The sequence below is a fragment of the Leishmania martiniquensis genome, chromosome 32, assembly GCF_017916325.1.
Source record: "Leishmania martiniquensis isolate LSCM1 chromosome 32, whole genome shotgun sequence".
Lineage (NCBI taxonomy): Eukaryota > Euglenozoa > Kinetoplastea > Trypanosomatida > Trypanosomatidae > Leishmania > Leishmania martiniquensis.
In genome coordinates, this window is record NC_090167.1 from 270,747 (window position 1) to 292,868 (window position 22,122).

At 58.9% G+C, this 22,122-nt stretch overlaps 4 protein-coding genes across 4 annotated transcripts; all 4 read left to right on the forward strand.

Annotated features, from left to right (window-relative positions):
* Positions 1-1,027: 1,027 nt before the first annotated feature.
* On the forward strand, positions 1,028-5,995 carry LSCM1_01719 (uncharacterized protein; the record flags this gene model as incomplete). The annotated part of the gene is made up of 1 exon (XM_067319319.1): positions 1,028-5,995. The coding sequence occupies one exon, from the start codon at positions 1,028-1,030 to the stop codon at positions 5,993-5,995; it is 4,968 nt and encodes a 1,655-aa protein (XP_067175868.1).
* A 2,021-nt stretch (positions 5,996-8,016) lies between these two features.
* LSCM1_01720 (uncharacterized protein) lies at positions 8,017-11,427 on the forward strand (the record flags this gene model as incomplete). Its single annotated transcript, XM_067319320.1, has 1 exon — positions 8,017-11,427. One exon carries the CDS (start codon positions 8,017-8,019, stop codon positions 11,425-11,427), a length of 3,411 nt encoding a protein of 1,136 aa, XP_067175869.1.
* A 1,589-nt stretch (positions 11,428-13,016) lies between these two features.
* LSCM1_01721 (uncharacterized protein) lies at positions 13,017-13,514 on the forward strand (the record flags this gene model as incomplete). Its single annotated transcript, XM_067319321.1, has 1 exon — positions 13,017-13,514. The coding sequence occupies one exon, from the start codon at positions 13,017-13,019 to the stop codon at positions 13,512-13,514; it is 498 nt and encodes a 165-aa protein (XP_067175870.1).
* Positions 13,515-14,760: 1,246 nt separating this feature from the next.
* Positions 14,761-18,240, forward strand: LSCM1_01722 (uncharacterized protein; the record flags this gene model as incomplete). Its single annotated transcript, XM_067319322.1, has 1 exon — positions 14,761-18,240. The coding sequence occupies one exon, from the start codon at positions 14,761-14,763 to the stop codon at positions 18,238-18,240; it is 3,480 nt and encodes a 1,159-aa protein (XP_067175871.1).
* Between the last annotated feature and the right edge of the window lie 3,882 nt (positions 18,241-22,122).

A 22,122-nucleotide genomic window follows, 5' to 3' on the forward strand; every position in this document is an offset into this window, starting at 1 on the left:
GGTCTCCTCTTCACTATTGCTCTTGTCCGCACACGGTGCACCCACGCATGCGAGTGGCTGCTGCTATTTCTTCGACAAAGGGAACAGAGGAAACACGGTGCTACGCGCCATAGCTTCACGTTCTCACAACGAGGGCGCTCAAGCGCCGCTGTCGCTGCATCCTGAACGTATGCCGGCATACGGAGCACATGTCCCTTGGACATGTCTGTATGCGTGAAGTGCGCCGCCGCAACAAACACGGATACACGGGCGGGCGGGGGAGGCGAAAGAGGTCGAGCCTTCGCGGCTGCCAACCTGCCTCCACATCTTGTCCTCCCCCCTCTCGCCACCCATTCATCTTACCTCTGTCATGGCATATCTCTACTTTGTTTCGCCACTTCATCCTTCCCGTGCCCCCCCTCCTCTTCCACCGGAAACGCTGTCGCTCCGCGCTCAGAAGCGCATCTGTGGTGGTGGTAGTGTGTGTATCCTCTCGCTCTCTGTCGCACGACTGTGTGTCTCTTTCACTCCACCACTTAGCCTGTCCTTTTTTATTTATTTCGTTGGTTTCGTTTTATCCGCCGCGTATCTGTTGCGTGTGTGTGTGTGCCTCACTTCTGCTCTTCGCCTTTTCTAGTTTTGTGCATTCCTGTACGGCCCATTGAGTGGTGGCGTTTGGCGTTCGGTTGCGAGGTGGCGCCGAGTGGCAGCCGCGCAGTCTGTGTCTTCCGTTCCACGCCTCTGCGCCTCTTTTGTGTCCTCTCTTTTCTTTCTCCCATTACATTCGCTCGCACCGCACCCCAATAGCACACGAGCACCCCCCCTCACCACTCCCTCCCGCACACATCTGCGCGCGCGCTGGAATTGTTCGGTCGTTCTCTCACCGATTAACGCCTTCTCTTCGTCGTAGCCGTTCTATGTTGATGCACCCTCGCCTTCGCCTCCCCACCCCTTCCGTTTGGTTCTTGACGATTGCGGTGAGAGCTTTTGTTCGTCCGCATTGAGTTGCTTCCCGTCCCTCTCCCTTCTTACACACCTTTGCGTGAGGATGCAGCTCTGCAGTGGCGCCGCGAGCGTGCATTTCCGTGATGGTATCTGCCAAGATGGCGAGTCGGTGCAGTCCATGGCGGTGAACGGCAGCGGCACCATTTTGGCGGTGCTCACACAGCTTCGTATCCACTTCTGGAGTGCGGGGCCAAAGGTTGTCTATCTGACCTCCCTCGCCGTTCCGGGCACCTCGCTTGAGGATAATCCGGCCATGTATGTGCTGTGGCGCCAACGACAGGGAAATCATCTCGCCGTTGTCACAGCGCGTCATGTTGCGTTTTTCGAGGCCGACATCAACCTCAGGTCGTCCGAGTTCCTCCGGACGATCCAGAGGAGGCGATACGCGATGTACTTGCACCACGTCGACTCGGCGTCGCGCGTGTGCTACTCGAGCGAAGTGTCAATTCTGACGGGGCTCGTCACGTCCGCCGTCGCTGCCGGCCCCTATGCCTTTCTGGTGACAACCACCGCGGGTGTCGTCTACATACTGGGATGGCACCGGCAAGACATCCTTCATCAGTGGACTACTGTGGGACTGCAAGGAGGCGGCCACACCTTTCGATGTGCAACCCCCGAAGAAGGGCGTGACCTCGTCACTGCGGCAGGTGGTAGTGGTGCTCTCGCCGCAACAAGCAAGGTTCCGATCAATTCGTCCCTGTCGAAAACAGCGAGCACGGTTGCTATCCAGTCAACGCCGCTCCTATCGCGTGCGGACCCCCTGCAGCGGCGGTATCAACAGGACGTGCGGGTATCCCTTTTGAATACCACAGGCCATTCCCCCACGGACACAGTCGCGGCGGCGTCAGCACCTGCTGGTATCCGGCCTCCCGGCACCGCCGTACGAGGCCTTGCGGTGCCGCCCTACTCGAACGGTACCACCGCGACCGCGCCACCGCTTCCAGATAGCGGGGCAACGAACAACGCCGCACCACCCAATGACAACAGCGAGACTGGGATACCCGTCGCTGATGAGTCCAGCGTCGGTATCACCCCCAACCTCACTTCCTTGGACACGAAATCGGAAAGGCCGCACCAACCAAGTCCCTCGCTTCTTTCCTCCACAATTATCGACCCCGCGGCGGCCGCCCGCCGCAGCGCCGGGGCGGAGTTGCTATCCGGCACCATCCTGCACGCCTCCTTCGCCTCCCGCTGGAAGGTCCTCTCCTTCGTCTTCTCCAGCGGTAGCGTGCTGCTGTGCCGAACCTCCTGCGGCACCAACTTCACTCACCAGAAGGTCGAACTGCACGGCTCTGTGACGCCCATTGTCTCTGCGTGCATGGTTGCCATCAACGTGCGCCACTACCTGTTGGCGGTGTGTACCCAAGCGGGTGCGATCTCGTGTCGGCGCATCGATGGCACGTCTCTAGCTGTGCATCCGAACCCTTTGTGGAAGGGCCTCCGCGGCATCAGCGACGCTGTATCGAATTATTCGTCTGGTGTCTCGTCCGCATCGCAGTCGCTCGGCTTCATTGCGGCGATGGAGTGGTCACCGTCTGAGGAGCTGCTCTGCGTGGCCTTCTACAAGCACGGCATGGCCCTCGTGCACTATAGTGGCGGCGTCGTTACCTGCCACCTGTCGGGGCCAGCCAGCCCCACCCTCCTGCGCAATCCGCAAGTTCCTACCATAGACTCTCAGCGGCCTCTTGATGAGGCGCCCGTGATGGACGAGCATGCGCCCGCACCTCCGTCTTGCGTTGAGCAGGAAAGGGAGACACCTCTTGGTTGCTCTGCCATATCGTGGCGGCCGGACGGAACGCGGCTGTGGATGGCGTCCCCCCGTCAGCCGTGCTTCTTTTCCACGCAACTGTCACGTGCGCTCACCGTCGACACGGTTGGGCCCGCCATGGGCAACCATTCTCCGCTTGCTCTGCTCTCTGACAACGCCCTTTACCTGGTCTCCGTGTCTGAGGCAACCGCCGAACAGGGCGCACGTGAGATGGTGCTGCTGCCGGACGACTATCTGCGCGACCAGTATCCGCTCTTATACGGTGCCGTGTCGAGCGATGGAAGCTGGGTGATCTGCGCTGGCCGCCGCGGCATCGCCCTCTTCAACCGGGATCGCTACTCGTGGAAGGTGGCCTCAAAGGAGGAGGAGGAGTCTTTCAGCTTGGTAGCGGACCCGGTATGGCTGCGCGACGTGGCCGTGGCGGTCCCCGCTTTGCGGACTGAATCGAAGACCTTTGAGCTCCTTGTCTTCTCTACCTCAAGCGTATCGCCCTCTCATGCCTCGGCGCGCGTGGCGCTTGATGGCAGGCCGACTCAGCTTTCGTGCGTGCACCAGGATCAACGAGGGGAGGGCTACGTGGTGGTTGTGGACTGCAATCAGGTGACGCGCGTCTTCCGTTACGACGTCTTCGCCGATGTCCTCACAAGGACGTCTTCGAAGATGTACGTCGCTCTCACCCCGGTTCAGCAGCTGGTGCTTCCAAATGGACTCTCAAACCCGCTTCAGGTCATCCCAGTGTACCTGCATGGCGATGACAACGACCGTGCGCCATCGCAGGGCACTGAGGACCAGATGGAGCTGCGCTTGCTGCTGCACAAACGTAGCGACCACACCCTCGTCTGGGTGCGAGGGGAGCGCGGCGCGACGAGCAGCGTTGCCGCCAACGACGGTGGCGGTAGTGGCTGTGTCTCCTCCAGTAGCAGTTTGCCGCACGTCAGCGCCGTCGCGGAGCCGGTGGACCGGGAGAACAAGTCCTTTGTGTTTCGGTGCTGGGTCGACCGTACCGCGCCTGTGCGTGGGGCGGTGCTGCTAACACACGAAGATGGGCACGGTCTGGTCATGTATCAGATGCAGCTGCCTCCCCGGGGTGCGAGTGCGACAGCGGCCCTCATGGCCCACCGCACAGAGGTGGCAGCGACGCGGGAATCGGAGTTGCTGCCGCTCTGCCCTTCCCCGTTTGACGGGTACATGTTGTGCGTCGCGACAGGCACGTCAGCGCCGAGGCCAAGCCGTCGACGCAACGCCGGCGGCGTACTTTGGGGTGTAAGTCAAGCCAGCCCACGGCCGCAGCTGGCGCTGCGCCCCATCTTATACGCCCACCGCGTCTTGTCGCTGCTGCTGCTGGCATCGATGCCCAGCAGCTTAATACCGCCCCGAGTTTCCGACGCACAAGACATCAGCGCGTCGCCTTCCAGGCTTGCGCCACCGCCACTACCCAGGGTCGAGGGGGGCGCTGTCCGACCTGCAGCGAAGTCATCCACGATCTCGTCTTGTCGTGCAGCCGAGGTCGTCGACCGCGTTTCTACCTTTATATGGGACCGCAACTTGTTCTACTGGCTGGAACGTATGCGACTGAACGACACCTTTTCGGCGGTGCTTGATTACTTCCTCCACACGGCGCTCAACGAGTCGCCGCCGGCGGCGGTGCCCGGACTGAGCCGACGGAGCGCAGTGCGTGCTGCGATCTCACTCCTGCGCAATTACCCTGAATTTTATGCGATCGTCGTGGGGTGTGTGCGCAAAATCGACTTCACGCGTTGGCACCTCGTGCTGGATTTCCTCGGAACGCCGACGGACCTGTTCCGTGAGTGCGTCGCTCATCATTGCTACGCTGAAGCTGTGCACTTGGTGCGGGTCATTATGATGGGCACTTACAAGCCTGCGGAGGCTGTCTCTGTTGATCGAGATGCCGAGCCCGGTAGCACCGTTAGTGGCGCTCGTGGCCGCGCCGCGGGCGACATCACGCCTCTCCAGCAGGCTAGTCAGTGTGCTGTGGAGCTTTTCGCTCTGTCCGTAGAAAACGGGAGTTACACGGCGGCCTACGAGATAATGCGCTTCATGGCGCTCTTGGAGGAGGAGATCGGTATGCCGGCTGCCGAAGGCCTCGACTTCCACGGTGGCCGCGGCGGCGGCGCTGCCGGGCCTACCGACTCCTCCGACGGCTTCTTGACTCGCTGGCTGCGGCAGCTCACCTTTAGCAGCTTCGCGCACGACCACACAGCGACGGCGACCATGCCGACCGAGAAGAAGAGGGCAACAGACGGCTCGTCGGGTGGCGCCGTAACGGAGGCGGACGGAATTGAGGGGTTCCCTACTCTGGTGTTCGACGCCGCGCGCTGCGACACTGCGCAGGGCGGACGCACCGCGGAGGAGGCTGCCGAGGATAAGCAGCGCCAGACGGCTGTGCAGCATATGTTTAGGCGTCACCGTGCGCTGCCTCACGCGGTGCATCAGGAAGCGCTGCGACTGCTGCGCACTGGATACGTGATACAGCTTGCCAAGCTTATGGAGACCTTTTCTTTCTCGGTCGTCAAATTTTTGCAGGCTGCGCGCCCCTTCTTCGCCGTCTCTGCTACTGCTGACACCAGCGATGACGCGGGCGGAGAGCCTGAGGGCGATCGCGTCACAATCTCTCTGAACGACATCCTTGATGGCCTTCACAAAGAGCTTGGCTTACCTCGCGCTTTTGCCGTGAACGCGGGACCAGCAGCAAGCGCTGTGTGGGGTTCGTGGCTGGTGAAGCAGCAGACGGCACAGGCTGCCGCGCTGCCTGGCGTGCTAAGCAGCACGAACCCGAGTGTGTGGACGGTGGCTCAGTCGACGCTGTACGCCTCGCCGAGCCTCCTCCATTCCGTACAATCGCTGCATCATGTCTTTGCCTCTATCTTCGTTTACGACTTAGCATTCTGCGTGCTACTGATGCGCAAGTCCAACCTCATTTCACTGCTTTTATCGCGCGAGTCATCCGCATCGGCGCCGGAGGGGCAACTGGAGGACGTGCCGACACATTCGGGGGCGCGTAGCAGTGCTTCTGCAACGAAGCTTATCGACGTTCTCGGGCAACTAGATGCCCTCTTGGCTGTGCCGGATAACGCGGGGTACAAGCCTTTTCTGCAAGACGTCTTCACCTCTCTCCCGCCTTCTTTCTTACACGCCATTGCACCAGCAGTGGCCCCTCGTGGCGATGCTGACGCGGCTGCTTTGTCTCATGCTGATGCGACTTCGACAGACACGGCGTCGTAACGCCCGTGTGCGCGATGCCAAGCTGCGCTCAAGTGAACGTGTTCTTGTTCTTCTGCCCCCGTTTACCCTTCTCCCGCCGTGTGCGCACACTTACATATGATGGCCGTCTGATGCTCATCAGGCGTTGCCCCCGTCGCCACTCCTTACCCTTCGTCTTGTTCCGCTGAGCGCACTGACACGTCTACTGCGGGCAGCTGTATTGGATGAGGTGCACCTCTGCTCAGGAGTGTGTGCGTGTGCGCATGTGTGCCCTTCCTTGCACCTTTAAAAAACACACAAGAAGCCAGCGAACAAGCTGGTGGCCGCCGCGTCTTCTCGCCAGCGGGGGCCGCCGGTGGGCCGCGTGCGTACGACCCTCAACACCATGTAACGCCGACTTCTGTACTATGACCGTTGGAATGCGTGCGTCATACGTGCCGTGCCTCATATTTTTTTTTTGCGTCGTCTCGGGCATTTGCAGGGGATCTCTTCCTCACTGCTCTCTGCCCCCCCTCCCCCGACTGCACTGCGCACTTTCATGCACAACGTGGTGGTGCTATGATGGAACACTGCGAACGCCCTCGCCCCTCTCCCCTCCACCGCCGCTGCTCCGATGCTGGCACCACACCTTCCATGTCCTCCTTTTTTTTCCCACACGTTCTCGTCCCACCCTGCCTCTCGCTTCTCTCCCTTTCCCGCGCTTCACTAGGAAAGACCCTCGCACTTTTTCTTTCCTGTGTGTGTGTGTGTGTGGCTCTTGTGCTCAATCAGCAGCACCATTGCACTCTCCCTTGCTCTCGTTTATCGCCGTTTCGCACGTCTACACCACTCCTTTCTCTTCCTATCTAACGCTACCTGTTTACATGTGAGCAGGTGCCTGCCGAACTTCATCGAGTTGTAGCGAGTCCGCGTCCCGTCGCACGCGTACAAGCCACCCTACACAGAAACGTAACAGGTATCGGTGAAGGAACGGTGTCGCAGCTCTGAGCCTGAACGAGGACGCTCGCTTATACCCATACATAGCCACGCACAGGTGCACAGCCGGACACTCGAGAGCTACTTTGGCTTGTGTGCCATACGCCCTCTCTTTTTAACTTTGTTCACTTGGTGCTCTCATCAACAGAGAGGCTTACGGAACACCACCAATTCAAATACACGGGGCCTCACTCCCCATTGCCGTTCTACGAGGAGTGCGCTCGGTTCCATGAATGGCTACCGCCGTTGTCATTGAGGTTTAGTTTCTCTTCCCCTTTCCTCTTTAGCGGTGGCGACTGTTTATTATTATTATTCCGGCCGCGCTCCTGTGGCGTATTCGCGCTCCCTTCCCTTCCCTTCTCTCTCTCTCGCACCTGTTGTGTGTGTATCGGCTCACTGCTACGGACTCCTCTTTTTTTGCTTCGCTAGCACAATTCACAAGGTGTATTTCGAATCTCTCCCTCTCCATCCTTCGCCTGTTTCTGTACCACACCGCCTTCGGCCCATCCTTTCCGTCTGTGCTTGTGCACGAAGGGGACATCTTCATAGACGCACGCGCACGGCGTCACTCTCACACGCGCAGTCGCACCCGATTCTTTTGTTTTTTTCGCTCGTGTTATGGCAGCGCGACGCCCGACAACGAAGGGGAGACAGAATACGTATACACGAGAGAAGCGAATCAGAAAGACAGACTGACCAAAGGTTCCCCCCCCTCCCACCCGCCGGCACACCCGTTGTGGCAGCGGTGGTAGTGTGGCGGAGCATTGGGCAGCTGCTCGCGTCACACGGAACGGTCGTTTCTCTCCTCCTGTTTTGTTTCACACGGGGACCAGGCGGTGCTTGCGCTGGCTGCCTTTTATATTTCACTGCTGTCGCCTCTGCACCTGCATTTTCCTTCCACCCCTCTCTTTATTGTGCGTGGGTGGGCGAGTGCACGTGGTGCGTCACAGGAAGGGTGACGCCTCACACCTCTTGCACAAGCGCTGGTGAAGCGTCAGGGCAACAACGCGGAAGCAGCTTCCACTGCTTTCCACCGTTCCTTTTCTTCATCCTGTCGACCTCAACAGATGAACAGCACGCTAGCAAACCTCCCGGCTACGCGGTGGGACCGCTTGGTGGCGGTTTTAGAGGAGAACGAGCCCGAAAGGGCCATCGAGGCCCCACACATCCTGGAGCGGGCGAAGAAACTGAACTTGTCGGACCTGGAGCTATTCCATCTGCTCCTCATGCGCTACCAGGATAAGAAGCCGGCGATTTTGATGGACGTGGTGAGCCTCTACGCCATGATGAGTACGTGGATGGGGTGGATCGTGCAGGTGCAGCGCTGCCTGAGCGCGAAGAAAGGCAAGATGGAGACCCGCAGCCCTTCCCGCAGCGTCGTTGCGGTGCCGATGCCGTTGCAGACGCCCTTCGACTTGACCGACACTGGGCACGGGCTCCACTCTCGCTCCAGTAGCAACTACATGAACACTCCGGTTTCCTTAAATACGACGGGAAGCGCAGGGGGCTTCGGCAATGACAGCGGCAGCCGGCCGAACAGCGCCACCCGGGCTCCCCACAATAGCGTCTCGCCAAGCATGCGGGGGCCTCGCGGCAAATCGGGCCGTGGCAGCCGCTCAGCCAGCCTCCACTGGCGTTTCGACCTCGGGCCTGACTGGAGGTGGGACGGCTCACTCGATTTCCTGCGCAACGGCCGCGTACTGAGCTGCCTCGTGGAGGAGGCGCTGGATCACTGTGGCAAGCTGGAGGTGCTGCAAGACGACCACCGCGCTCACCCTGAGAAGCTGAACCCCTGTACCTATGAAATTCTGTACCCGTCGCTGGCGGACATCGATCGTGTCCTAAAGGCCTCAGTCGGTGACGCTGCGAACCGCGGAGCTTGCGCGAACGGAACCTTCGACCCACTAAACTACCTATCCAGCTTTGACTCGTCACGGCTAGGCTGCAGCCGACGCGGCAATGTGCCACCCTCGAAGGCGCTGAAGATGATCGAGGAGCAAGGCAAGAGCCTCGCGGAGGCTGAGCAGTGGGTACGGAAGCTGAACGGCATGTGCGAGCACTTTCTCGGCTGGGAAAAGGCGGCGCACAACAACTGCGCCTTCTTTGACCTCTGCAAACCTGACAACCTTGTTCGCCCGCTCAACTCAGACGACGCGCGTTTGCTGTACCGCATGCACTGGCTCGCTGTCGCCCTCTACCGCACTGTCAAGGACCCATCTATCATACCGGCCCCGCCGCGCATGAGCTTCATTGTGTGCCACGACGACCTTTCAGAGGTGTTGAGCAGATCCGAGGAGGACAACGAAGTTGGTCTTTTAGTTGCCACCCGGTGCAGCTGTCTCCCACTCAAAGCGCGTCTGAGCGTGACCATGCAGAACTTCAACACCATGCAGCTGTTCCACCCGGACATGAAGCACGGCCCCCGCGTCCTGCCGTGCACAATTGTCAAGGGCGAAGTATTTGCCTACTGTAAGAAGTACCATGCCTTCATTCCGCTTTGGTCGGTCTTCCAGTACTACATCCAGCGCCTCGACGGCATGACCTGGTGCTTCGAGATGAACCAAAAAGAGCGGGAGCAGGAGCGGCAGGTGCTGGCAACGAACGCTCCAGCGACTTGCATGGATCTCGGTGCTAGCGGCGACTTGACCATTAGCAGTAGCGGCGCAGCATTCGACCTCACCGTACGCCATTCTACCGTGCGACACGACCGCCAGTGCAGGCCACCAGAGGCGCCCAGCAATAACCCGCAGATGCGAGGCACGGCCCCCCCTGACCTCTATGGGACACCCACTGACGACAAAGGGTCCGTCAAGCTGCTGCCACCACGCTTCATCAATCGCTCGGCGGCACAAACGGGCACTGGCGCCGAGACGGGGGTGGCGGTGTCAAAGGTGCGGCGCAACCGCATTGCCACCCTTTCTCCCCGCTCCACAGCGGCGCCCCAGTCATCCAGCTCGTCGCCGGCCACCACGCCAAGGGCTGATGGTACACCTACGAAACAGCTTGCTCTCCCGGCTGATGCTGCCGGCATCATGAACAAAGCCAACGGAACTTCAAACACTGCCAGAACTCCTACGACTGCCGACACCAGTGCATCGTCATTGGGCGCAGATGCGGACTTGAACGCGGTGAAGAACCTCATTTCAGACTTGTCACTGCAGAAACCAATCTCGCGGCAGGTCACGGCGCTGCGTGCTACGGGAGAGTCGGAGACGCAGTCGGCGAACATCGCGCCTGGGCTCCTCCTGGAGCCAACAAACGAAGGGCGTGACGAGTCGGCCGAGAACAGCGAACCTTTCTTGGGAGAGTCGGCGCCGGACATGTCCAGAAAAGGGAGTGAGGTTGCGCAGCGCGATTTCTTTGCGGGCACTTCCGCCAACGATGCGATGCTGATGTCTCCTTCCTGCACCATTTCCTGCTCCCCCAGCTCGCAGGCGATCGTGGCTCGGGCAGCACACTTTTACTGCGGTACCGATGCGCCGGACGAGGATGACGAGATGATCACCGACGCGACGTTGACGATGAGAGGCAGCGAGAGCCACATGGTGATCCGGAACTTCACCGCTTCGGTGTTGCAGGAGTCGGAGAAGAGCGGCATCGCCATTTTCTCCCACCACTTTCGCGTAAGCAGTGGCCCAATTGGGAAGGGTGCTTTTGGGGCTGTGTACAAAGCGCTGAATCTCGATACGGGCCGAATCGTGGCGGTCAAGCAGTCGCGCTACTCGTACGATGAAAAGACCACCGACCTCAACTGGCGTGAGTTTCAGATGTGGTCGATGCTGCCGCCGCACGCGAACGTCATCACCTTCTACGGTGCCTCACGGGAGGTGGATACGCATCAGCTGCTGCTCGTGATGGAGTACGCCAGTGGGGGCAGCATTGTGCAGTTGTACCGCAACTTTCGGCCCATTCCAGAGCCCCTCTTTTACAACCACGCGCTCGGCATGGCACGGGGTCTAAAGCACCTGCACGACCACAATGTCATTCACGGCGACGTGAAACCAGAGAATGTGCTGACGCGCTCAGATGGCAGCGTGGCCATTTCTGACTTTGGGTGCAGTCGCTTCTCCCTCGTTGGCAGCGACAGCGACAGCTCTTCGGTTGGCACCTGTAAGCGAGAGAGCAATTCCTTGCAGCTGTTCGGGACGGCTGCCTACATGGCGCCGGAGGTGATCTTAAATGAGCCGCACCTCAAGTCAGATGTGTGGGCCTACGCGTGTACACTGCTGCAGCTGTGGCTCGGGGAGGTGCCGTGGTCCGATGGTGAGCGGTGCTTTTCGGCGATGGACTCTGTTCCGCTCATGTTCTACATTGCAAACGAGGAAGTGGTACCCTTCTCCGCGGGTCAGTTGGAGAGGACGCCGCGGTGGCTGCAGCGCATTGCCCGGCGCGCGTTTGAGCGGGAGGTGGAGCAGCGCTGCAACATGGCAGAAATTATCAGCATCCTGACCGAGTACAGCCGAGCCTACTGTTCTTAGGAACTGCGGCAGGCTGCTGGCGGGTGTGCTCGTGCCTCTTGCCTCCTCTCTTCCTCTAATTGCTCCCTTTTAAGCTCGCTTTACATCTCTCGTGCAGGCTCTCGATTCTCTGTCATGGCACTGCCCACTGTGTTGTCATTGGCGCTCATACCCCTGCCGCGTTTCCTTCTCCTCCCAGTGCGTGCCCTTTGTTCTCTTCCGTTTCTGGGGTTGGCGCCTTCTTCACGGACTTCCTATCTTTTTTTGATTTTGTACGCGCGACTCCCTCACTGTCTAGTCTTTCTCAATCGATTCGTTTCCCCTTTTATATGTGATTCCCCTCCCTACACTCGGTGCTCAACCAACCCGTTTCCCTTCTTACCCAAGCTCTCTCTTCACACCCCTTCTCCCTCTCCTGCATTCGATGAGGATGCGTATGGGTGACGGGGCGCGGGTGAGGGTGGGATTAGCGTATGAGCGAGTGTCTTTGGACTTGTGCGAAGGGTTACGTGTGCATGTCTTTGTGTGTATGTGTGTCTGTGCGTATATATGGTGAGGCCTTTCCAATCTTCCTTGCCACTGCTCTCTCTCTCTGCCTCTGCCTTTGTCTCTGTCTCTGTCTCTCTGTGCTCGCCGGCTTCTCTTTCTCTTCTTCGCGTTGTTGTGTCTCCTTGTGTGAGGCGTATGGTGTGCTTTCCTCGCTGTCGAATCCCCAAACATCCCATCAGAGTGCTCTCCAAGTCTCAGGAAAGCGAACGTAATAGCAGTACCCCTCCCCCACCCCCTCTCCCTTCTCACAAACAGTCGCGGAGAAGGCTTCCCCTCTTGGGAGGAGGGTGGCTCGTTCCATGGTACTTCCCAATCGCATTCTTGTTACCCGACTGCATCTCTGTCAGGAAGAGGGAGGGTGCCAACGTCAGCGAGGGCGTGTGCGCGGAAGGTGACACATGTGAGTGTATCCGCCACGGTATCCTTTGCCGGGGCGGTTTGGAGTCGCAGGGGTGGAGAGCGAGTTGCTCAGCCGGCCTTGGTGTATATACCTCCCCGCGCGCAAGGGTGCACAAGGTGAACTCGTACAAGAATGCTGTGCAGGGTGAGGCATTCCGCTCTTGCGCGCAGATCTCCTCAATCGGCCCTAATTACACGCGCGCCCATCCACGCACAACCGTGATGAGGGTCGCATTTGCGCCTGTTCTTCTCTCTCTGATCATCCTTCGGCAGATTGTCTCCGCCGTTGCTTTTGGCGCGCGCGCTCTCCACGCCTCACTTTCCGCTGTCTATCGCTGCACGCGCTCGTCGAGGTATTTTAGTGCCCGCCTCCTCTTTTTCTCAGGATTGCCCGCTCCGCTCACTTTCACACATGCACATCCTCGCAAAGCCTGCGCTGTCACCTTACCCCTCTGGTCCTCTTTGCTATCCTCCCACCTTCTGTACTCTGCGGTTTCTCTTCTCGTTTGGCACTTTCTCTTTTGGTTGAATCGTCGTCGGCGTCACCATCGCTTCCGGCGCACATCGTTCCGCATCTCTCTTCGTCCTTTCCCTTCCCACCCCTCTCCCTCCCTTCACTCTGGAAAGCAAGAGTGCGGCCTCGAAAACCAAGCCGGAGACCAATGGGGCTTGACATCTTTGAAATCGACCCGACCACCCCTCACCCGGGCGTCACGATTGACGGAACAACTGCACAGCGCGAGACAAATGGCGGGTGGGTGACGCTGCGGTCGAAGAAACCGCTTTCAGCCACCAATCATCAGTGGGCCGTCCGCATTCTTGATCAAGGCGAAGGGGCAGACGGGTCTGGCCTGATGATAGGTCTTCTTCCCCAGTTGAGCGCGCCGCTGGCAAGTGCGACAGGCAGCAAGTATATTTCGGAGCTTGGAGGCTGGTGCCTCTCGCGGGCTGGGGACACCTATGGCGCATGGAAGTGCGATCGGTTCCCCTACTCTACGGACTGCGTCGTCGAGTTCGACTGGGACGCCGCGACGGGCACATTGTGCATGGTGAGCGGTAACAAGAGGGGTACTGGTCATATCCCTGGTGTCAAACAGAGCGACCTGCTGTTCCCGGCCATATCCATGTACTACTTGAACCAGAAGGTGTCGTTTGTGTAGAGGTATTTTTGGGGGGCTTGGCGTTTCATAAACGGCACTTCCACCCTCTCCTGCTCTTCCTTCTTCCGCTGAAGCTCTTGCGGGAATCCCGGCGGCTGCTTCTGCTGGTGCTGCTTTTCCTCTCCGATTTTGTTCTCACTGACGACTTGGTCGCTCGCAGCGCTGTGGGGGCGCTGCCCCGCTTCTCGCTCGCAGCTCGATGTGTCTTCTCCCTCACTTATCGGCGCCTGCCTGTGTGCGTGCGTGTGTATATGCGCTCGTGTGCTGTGGACCTCCCCTCTCTCCTACCTCCTCTGGGCAGGACCGCATGGTGAAGGGGATCCGACTTCGGCTTGTCTGTTCTCGAGAAGGCAAAACAGGGGCAGCTAAACGGCACGTTGGGGTATCGTCCAACGGCCGTGTGCGCCTCGTCCGCGGTCGAAACCGTTAAACCGCCCACCGCGGCGCTTGAAATGTGCTCGCGCGGCATCTCTTTTTTTTTCTCTCTGGGGATGCTCGCTTGCCGCCTGCTGCGACGTTGCACGATGCACTCGCTGCGCGCTCATGAGAGAGAGTGTGCGACTGCGCGCGAGGTGACCTTATGCAGATGGCGGGGCTCTGCGAGGGTGGGGCCATGGACACACCGTCATCTCTCCATCTGCAGCACAGGACTTGGCTGAGGTGTCCTGCCGCATCAATCCAGCGGAGCGGACTGCCGTGGACGACCCTCCATCGTCTTCTCGGATACCATGATCTGAGGGTGGGGGTGGGTGGGCTGTGGCCTTGCCTGGACGTAGGGGGCCGGGGAACGGGGAAGCAGGCTGTGCACCTTGTCCAGTGCTTGCCGGTGCTGGCTGCGCTCTTCCAGGCGCCGGCGCCGGAGAACGCACAGCACCTCTTCTTCTCCCCTCCCCTTCCCTCAGCGCAGGCTCGCTCGAGTGTACCTACACACCCGCAACCCCCTGAAAAGGCGGGCAAGGGCACGAAGAGGCTGTCAAACGTGGGAGGCGACGGAGTCAGAAGCAAGGCTGCTAACGGCTCGCCAAGCTTCAACTCCTTTCTCCCTCCCCCTGTCCTTATCGCGTTGCCGCCGCACTGCGGTTAGCGGTTCGGCACCGCCATCGGCCTTCAGCCCTGAGGCCGGCGCGGCCGACACGCGTCTCGCCTTTTCCCTCGCCCCTTCCACCCACTCCCGCTCGGCCCCCTTTTTTCGTTTCTGGACCCTTTCCATTCTCATATGCTTTTGTGGAGGGTGTGGGAGGAAGATATGCCGTCAGTGCAAGCCGGCATTCAGGGAGGGAAGCTGTGGGGTAGCTATTGCGATTCCGCGGGGCGGCTGGTCTGCCAGCATACGCTTCATCAATTCGCCCAATTAGCGTACCTGCTGCGAGATCCGCTCCAGTTTCCGGTGGTGATGGTGACAGGGAGCTCTTTCAGCGCCTGCTCAACTCTGTACCGCGCTCTCCCCAGTGCTGCTTACATGGCATACGTGAGTGAGGCAACGATCGACCAACGAACCGCGTTCAGCCCTGCCGCTTCCGCAGATTTGCCGCGCCCGTCTTCGGTGCGTTTGGTCCCACACACCTCAGCGCTCCTGGGCCCTGAGGTGTGCGAAAAGATCAAATCCTACGTGAACGTTGTTGGGGCCGCTACAGAATCGGTCGGTGCGGCGGTCGCCAAGCCTTCGCTGGATGCGGAAAAGGGAGCTGACGCCTTTCTCGTTGAGACGAAGAGCGTCCTGCTCAGTGCGGAGTATGAGGAAGAGCTGCGACAAAGCACCAGTTCCGCCTTTACGGAGCAGTTTCTCTCGAGGATCGAGGAGGGCTGGCGCCCACGATCGACACAGGTGCCTCACGAAGCAGCAACAACAGTGCAGCCCGCCAGAAGGCCCGATGCGCCGTTGCTGCCCTATGGGGTCGCGCATGACGGTAGGCTTCACGGCGGCGGCTGTGGTTCCAGCATATCCCCTCGCGACATGCGGCAGAAGGCGTGGGCGTATGACATTCATTGGGTGGTACCATGCTGGCATACCGGCTCTACGGCGGATCTTCAAAAGGCGATAGATTCGTGGCGCAGCGTGCTGAGTCCCTCGCGCTCCCGCGAAGTCGCGTCTCTCTTAGTGTTCATCAACGACGACGTGGTGGTGAATGCTAGCATCTTTGGAAGCTGGGCAAGTGGCACATCGCGTGCGGGACAGCTTCTGTCACAGGATTCGACGACACGCAAAGGCCTTTGCTGTGCCTCGCCTTCGTCGCAGGGCTGCAGGGCGTGCGCCGCCCTTTGGCGTCCTCTCGCCCTCGGCTCGCAGCTGTGGGCTGCCCTGAGCTCTCTGCGCGCGGAAGGGAATGCCTTTGCCGAGGCCTCCTCCGCATGCGCGTCATCGGTCGAACGGACGGACACAGAGACACCTGCTCGAAGGACAGACGCGCAGAGGGGTGCCGCCGCCAATCCACCACCGCCAGCCGTGCCGGTGAAGGTTCCCGTTCTGCATTGTTGGAACTCACGGAACCTCCAAGGGGAGGGAAGGAGCGCTGACGAGTCTATTTGCTCGACGACTCGAGCTGTGAATCAGCTGATGTCTGCGGTGAACATAAATCACGCGCGGCGCCGGCAATACAAGCTGCCCAGGCCCAGCTGCCTTCGAAGTGTTCCAGGTCCGATGCGCAAGTGGCAGTGGCTGCTGCAGCAGAACGGTTCTCCTTATCCAGTGCCACCGTCTGGAGCGAAGGTAGGTGGCGCGCTGCCATACATGCTGGTGGGTGATTCAGAGGAGGGGCGCCGGGAGCGCCGACGGGCAGTGCGGCGCAACGCGGTGGATGCGGAAACCTTGCAGCGCCTTAAGTCCGGGGCCCTTTCGGCAGCCCTCTCCCCAGCGGGAGGTACCCCGACGAGCGCGCCGCTCCCGAGCCCGCGGTACTTCACTACCCTTGTGTCCGATGCCGGGCCGCTGCTCACAAGTGATGGGTGCCTGACGGACCTTTTTGTCATGGAATTTCAGCCAGCGCTGCAAGCAGCGGAGATGACTTCGCATCACTGGGGCTGCATGGAAAGGGGCATTTATCTGGAAAAGGGGGTTCCATCGCAGAGCCGCTGTCGCGCCCGGCTGGAGCTTACCGCTGCCGCCGCTCAGTTCACGGCAGCAGCCATCCCCTCTGTTTCCCTCACTCACAACTTTTTGGGGTGTGCCACGCGGTTTCTCTGCAGCTGCGGCCGCGGCCGTAGTGTTCTGGCGTGGCCCCTTACCGACCCAGCGGAGGGCAGTCATTGCCTTCGGGTCGCCTTCACCTTGAGCTATGAAATCCACGCCGACCCTCGTTTTTTGTTGCAGTGCCTGCACAAGGTGGCACGGAGAGCTGACGGGGGACAGCCGCAGATGCGCCGCCCCGCATTCGGTGATGGCTCGGCGTCTTGCACGGCTGCTGTCGCTGCCAGACGTGTGCATTCTGAGGCCTCGCTCATTGTGGAGACAATGAGAGAGGTGATCGACTACATACTCAGAAACATGCGGAGCCTCGGCTGGGTTTTGGTGTGGCAGGAGGATCATCATCGCTGGCCAACCGCGGTGGCACCGCCGCATATGCACCCCGGCACGAGCACTTTACCCCCTCCTTCGCTGCGCGGGTCTTACTGCCCGGGGGTTAAGGCGCGCGTTGCCGCCTCGCTGGAGAAGTGGCGCCATGAGCAGCTTCGTCTCCACAGAAAGCGGTATGACGCTGACGTGCCCGTTGGCACGTTGAGCGCCTCCTTCTCCAACGAAACGGTAGAGCCACCGAGGACGGCGGGGCAAGATGCGGCGGGAGCATCGCTGTACACCAGTCTCGACGTGTGGCAGGCCGCTCTCATTCCGGAGGACGCCGGCGTTTACCTGTGGGAGGGGCAAACGGTGTTTCTCGATGACGGCCGTCAGGGTGTCATCGTCGAGTTTCGGCCACCGCCGGCGGAGCTCTTCACGTCAGCCGAGCAGCACACGACAGCAGCGAAGCGCATGTACTGGCACAAGTGCCAGCGACGGTACTCCGACTTTATTCGCTTTTATCGCTGGCGACAGGATTGCTGCGCAGCGGTGCACCGGCGGCGTGTCGCGGCTGCCTTCACTGGCCTTCCGCATTACGTAAGGCAACGGGAGATGACGAACTTCCCTGTGGTCGAGCTGCTGCATTTAACGACATCTGGCAAACGACCACGTGTGCAAGTCTTGCCGATACGCGCACTGCGGACTCGTGTTGCGTATCCGCGTGTGCGTATTGTGAGTGTTGCGGAGCAGAAGGCGTTGCACAAAGCACAAGACCGGCCGATGCTTGCAGATGAGGAGTTGAGAGACGAGGTGTGGCACCTGCCCAGTAGGGAGCCGGGTGGACGCTCCGCGTCGGACGTGACGCTGTTGCGCCTCCCGCTCACCCCATTTCGCATTGAGACCGTGGCGTCGCTTTACGTGTCTCATGTGATGCGTCTCTCGGCCGCACCCCTTTGCAGTAGAGTGCAGAAAGCTCTCTGCGGCGGGTCATGGGGGAGGACAAGTGCCAAGCCGCCTCGGCGGTTGAATACAGAGTGGGCTTGCCACCATCGAAGTGCTCTGGCGAAGGCCATCTCGGGCGCGCAGCGGGTGAAGGCGGCGCATCATGCTGGGCAAATCAATTGGAGCTCGCTTACCGCGCGTCCTCGAGCGAAGGAGGCTCTCCGGTTTGTGTTTGATTCCGCGGACGGCGAGACGGCTGAACTATTAAAGCCGGAAAAAGGTCCCCAGTGAGCGAAAAGGAAAGGCGGACAATGGGAGGCGGCGGAGCGGCTCACCGGAATCCGTCTGTTGTCGCCTTCCACTTCGTTTCAATCCTCCGCTCTGCCGCCATGAGCGTTTTCCGCGGCACAAACCTCCGCGTATCGCTCCTGCGCGTTTTCCCACCGCCTTCCTCTGTGGCCTGCCATACCCCCCCCTCCTCCTTCCTCCCAGCGCCGTTCTGAGGCCAGTTCCACTACAAGGGCTGCGAAGTCGCACGGTGCTCTTCTATTCTACTCTCCCTCCTCTCTCTTCGAAAAAAAAAATAGCTTGTCCCTGCTCTCTGTTTCTCTGCTACGGCATCTGACTGAACTCACTTACAGGGACGCACGAGTCCCCCCCTTTTCCTCCTGCGTGAATACCATGTCGTGGTCAAAAACGAAAAGTGATTTGGCGAAGGAAAGTCCCCTCCCCTCACCACCCCTCGCACCTGCCGTTGGTGCTCCTGTGAGAGGGGATAAAGACGAGGAGTGGCGTACATTGGTGCGCCTGGTGCCTCTGTCAAAGGGTGTGTGGATGCCATCCCCTCTGCTTGCTCTACCTCTACAGTGGCTGCACGTTTAGTAGAGGTGTTGCGTGGGCGCTGCGGTTTTCTGGAACATCGATGGCTGAGGGGGATGCAAGGGTGTGGAGGTGGGGAGGAGCCGTGACGGATGAATTGGCGAAAGCAGCTAGAGGCATGCCCGACAAGTCCAATGCTGAGAGGGGACTACGGCACCTCCGGCTTCGTTTTTGCCCCCTCCCCCCTGCTTCGTGGAGCGGCAGAAGTGCCTCTTCTCGCCATCACCCCAACAGCTTCATTTCCGTCGTGGTGCGCGTGGGGCTCGCTCGTCTCTCTCCCTCTTTCCCTCCCCACTTCTATCTTTCTTATTCTGCCTTCCTCTTCTATGCGCCTCATCACCTCATCCACCGATCCATGATGGCTGCCGCTGCTGCCTCTGCGCGATCGCTGCGGCGCACCTTTCTATGATTTTGCTCATCGTTAGGGAAAGCGGTTCTCCCGTCGCATGTTTACACACACACACACACACAGACGCACATCCCACTCACGTGCACGCGAAAGCAGAGGCCACTCTTGCGCCTCCGTACTTTCCCTTATTTCCGGCGTTTTTGTTTAAATCTTTATTCCCTTGTGTGCAGGGGGTGCGTGTGCCTGCCACGAAAATTGCTCATACATCTCTCGCCCCTCCTCTGCTAACCCCATTTTCGCTTTTTTGCTCCCCTCTTTCCTGCTCCTGCACTGGGCCCGCGGCTTTTTGCTGTTTTTGCTTTTTTTGCCTTTTTCCTTTGCTTTTTTTCGATCGCACTCCCGCGCTCGTTTGCGCCCTTGTCACTGGCGCTGCCGACGGTGCGCGACAACAGGCGTAAGGAACAGTTGGCAATCGAAACCCAACAGAATAAGACGCCAGGGAGCTCACCGTATTGGTCCGTTATTTATTTCGCTCTTCTTTTCCTTCGTCTCTTCACGTCCCAACAACAACGCTAAACGAGAACCGTCGAAGTCTGTGTGCAGTCAGGGTGAGTGGGTGACGTTGAGATCACGACGGAGATTTGCACGCAAAGCAGCAAAAGAGATCAAGGTCCGCGGCGCGCCAGTGACGGAGGCGGCGATATATAGTAGCGCCTCCTCCTTCGATGCTACCTGGTGCCGCATTCTTGGAAGTCTGATTACGCCTTGTCGCTATTTTTTTTCACTCGTGTACATTAAACCTGCGTTCTCGTGCTGCTGAAGGCGCTCAGACCCTCTTGATGCGACTGGGCGGTGCTGTGAGAACTTCTTAATCAGCACACATACACAGGTGCGCATAATCATCTACCTCACTTTCTCTAGCCCATACCACTCGCACACAAGCGTGTGGAACGCGCGCCGCTGCCGTTCTCTTTCTCACTCCCGCTGCTGCGTCTATGCCCCTTTCAGCAGAGAATTTTGCTGCTCTCTTTTCGTTACCTCCGCCCCCCCTTTTCCTCCTTTCCTGCATTTTACCCTCACTCGTCAAAGGACTGCTGCCCTCACCACCCATTCCTCTTTTTCCGTTTCATTTTATCCTTTGGTATCGTTTGGCCCCTTCGCTTTCTGTGGCTGTGTCGCATCATCTTTTTATTTTATTTTTTCCTTCTAGTCTCGCGGGCTTCGCGGCGCTCCCTGTTGTCTCTATAGTGGTGCTGAGGGCATTTTGTATTTGGTTGTGCTTCTTTCGTTACTTTTATCTCGTCCGGATTCCTTCTCCCTGTTGTGGGCTGAGCTGGTGCATTCCTGTGTGTGTGTGTCTCTCCAGCGTACCTGTTGTCCTTCACTTTCTCGTCCTCTCACAAACATCTCTCCATCTGTGCTTAGTGCCATCTCAGACTGCTCTTCTATTGCCCACTCTTCCCTGCGGCGTTCTTTTTTAAAAGTTCGTGTGAATCGGTTTCGTATTTGTTGTCCTTTCGCTGTCTCGCTATTGAAGAAGCTCTCTTTATCAGCGTCCTTCCCCCCTCCCCCTTCTCCCTCTGTCCTTCAATTTTTTTGCCTTGGATCCATCCGGTATACGGAAAGGAAAGCTGGCATACGTCTTTCCTCTGCCCTTTCTCCCAGCCTACTCCCGTATAATTTTTTTCTCTCCCTTTTCTTCTCTTCTGTAGGTTGCACCCTTACGTGCTCCCCCCGAGGCCTCATCTTTCGCGGTTTCGTACCGGTGCTGCTGAAATACGTCATCGTTTGCCTTGGAGCCGAAAAGACGATCGTGTGCAAGTTGAAGGCGGCCCTCTCTTGCTGTCTGATGCATCCTTCGCTCTGCTTATATATCATCTTTCTCTCCCCCCTCTGTGCGCCATCTGTGACTTCTCAGTAGATTGTTGATTGAAAAGCAGCATTTTTTCACCGTTTCGTATTTTTTTCCGTTGTTCTCCCCACGTCTCACCTCTATTCCCCACTCCCCGTACTTTCATCTTTGGGCTTCTTCCCGATCTCTTTTTCCACAGAACGCGCGGCTCCACTCTGTATAGTGCGTTGCTTTCTCTCCCTCTTTTTTCGTTCGATCAGTTTGTTTGGCACCTGCACGTTTCTTTTCGTTTTTTTTCTTTCTTCTCATCCCTGTCTCTGTCTCCTCTCTTTTTCCCTTTGGAGTGTGCGACCACTACCGCCGCGCGCTGTCAAGGGCCACCTTTTCTCTTCATCTCAGTGCGCATCTCCTCCCTTGCGCCTGTTTTTCTCCCCCCTCTCTCTGTCTCTGTGTATCTGCGCGCGCACAGTTTCCCCGTTCTCCGAACCCTTTGTTCGCCCTCTTCCTCAGTGTGTGGCACGTCTGCCTTTGCCGCTCTCTCTCTCTATCTCGGTTGTCTATGTGTCTGCGTGTTGCCTTCTTCGTCGTTGTCTCCCTCTGTCCATCTTTTGTTGAGTGCTTTCCTTCACGTGCGTCCGTTTTATTTCTTCTCTCCGTCGTCTGTTTCAGATCTCTTCTAGACCGTGGAGGTGACGCGTCTGAGTGTGCAGGTGCGGCTGTGGAGAAGCGAAAAAAAGCAAGAAAAAACAGAAGATTCAAAGGTGGCCTCCTGCGCATTTTCGCTCCTCTCTGCAGCTCTCTTCATTGTGAGGGCTTGTCGTGGACTGCGAAACTGTGGTGTGGACGCCGCGTCAGGTGCTGCAAACGTTCTCCCGCCTGTGTGATCCCCTATCACGATACAAAAAAACGTGGACACACACACACACACAGAGGCAGACGAAAGGGGGAGCTTCTGCACGTACGTTAATACACTCGTACTCCTCGTCCCACACGCATACACTGTGCACAAAAATACGCCATCCTTCTTGTATTCCTTCCCCCCAAGTGGAATCGACTCCGTGTTCGCACGCCCTCTCGTGCGAGCCTTTTGTTT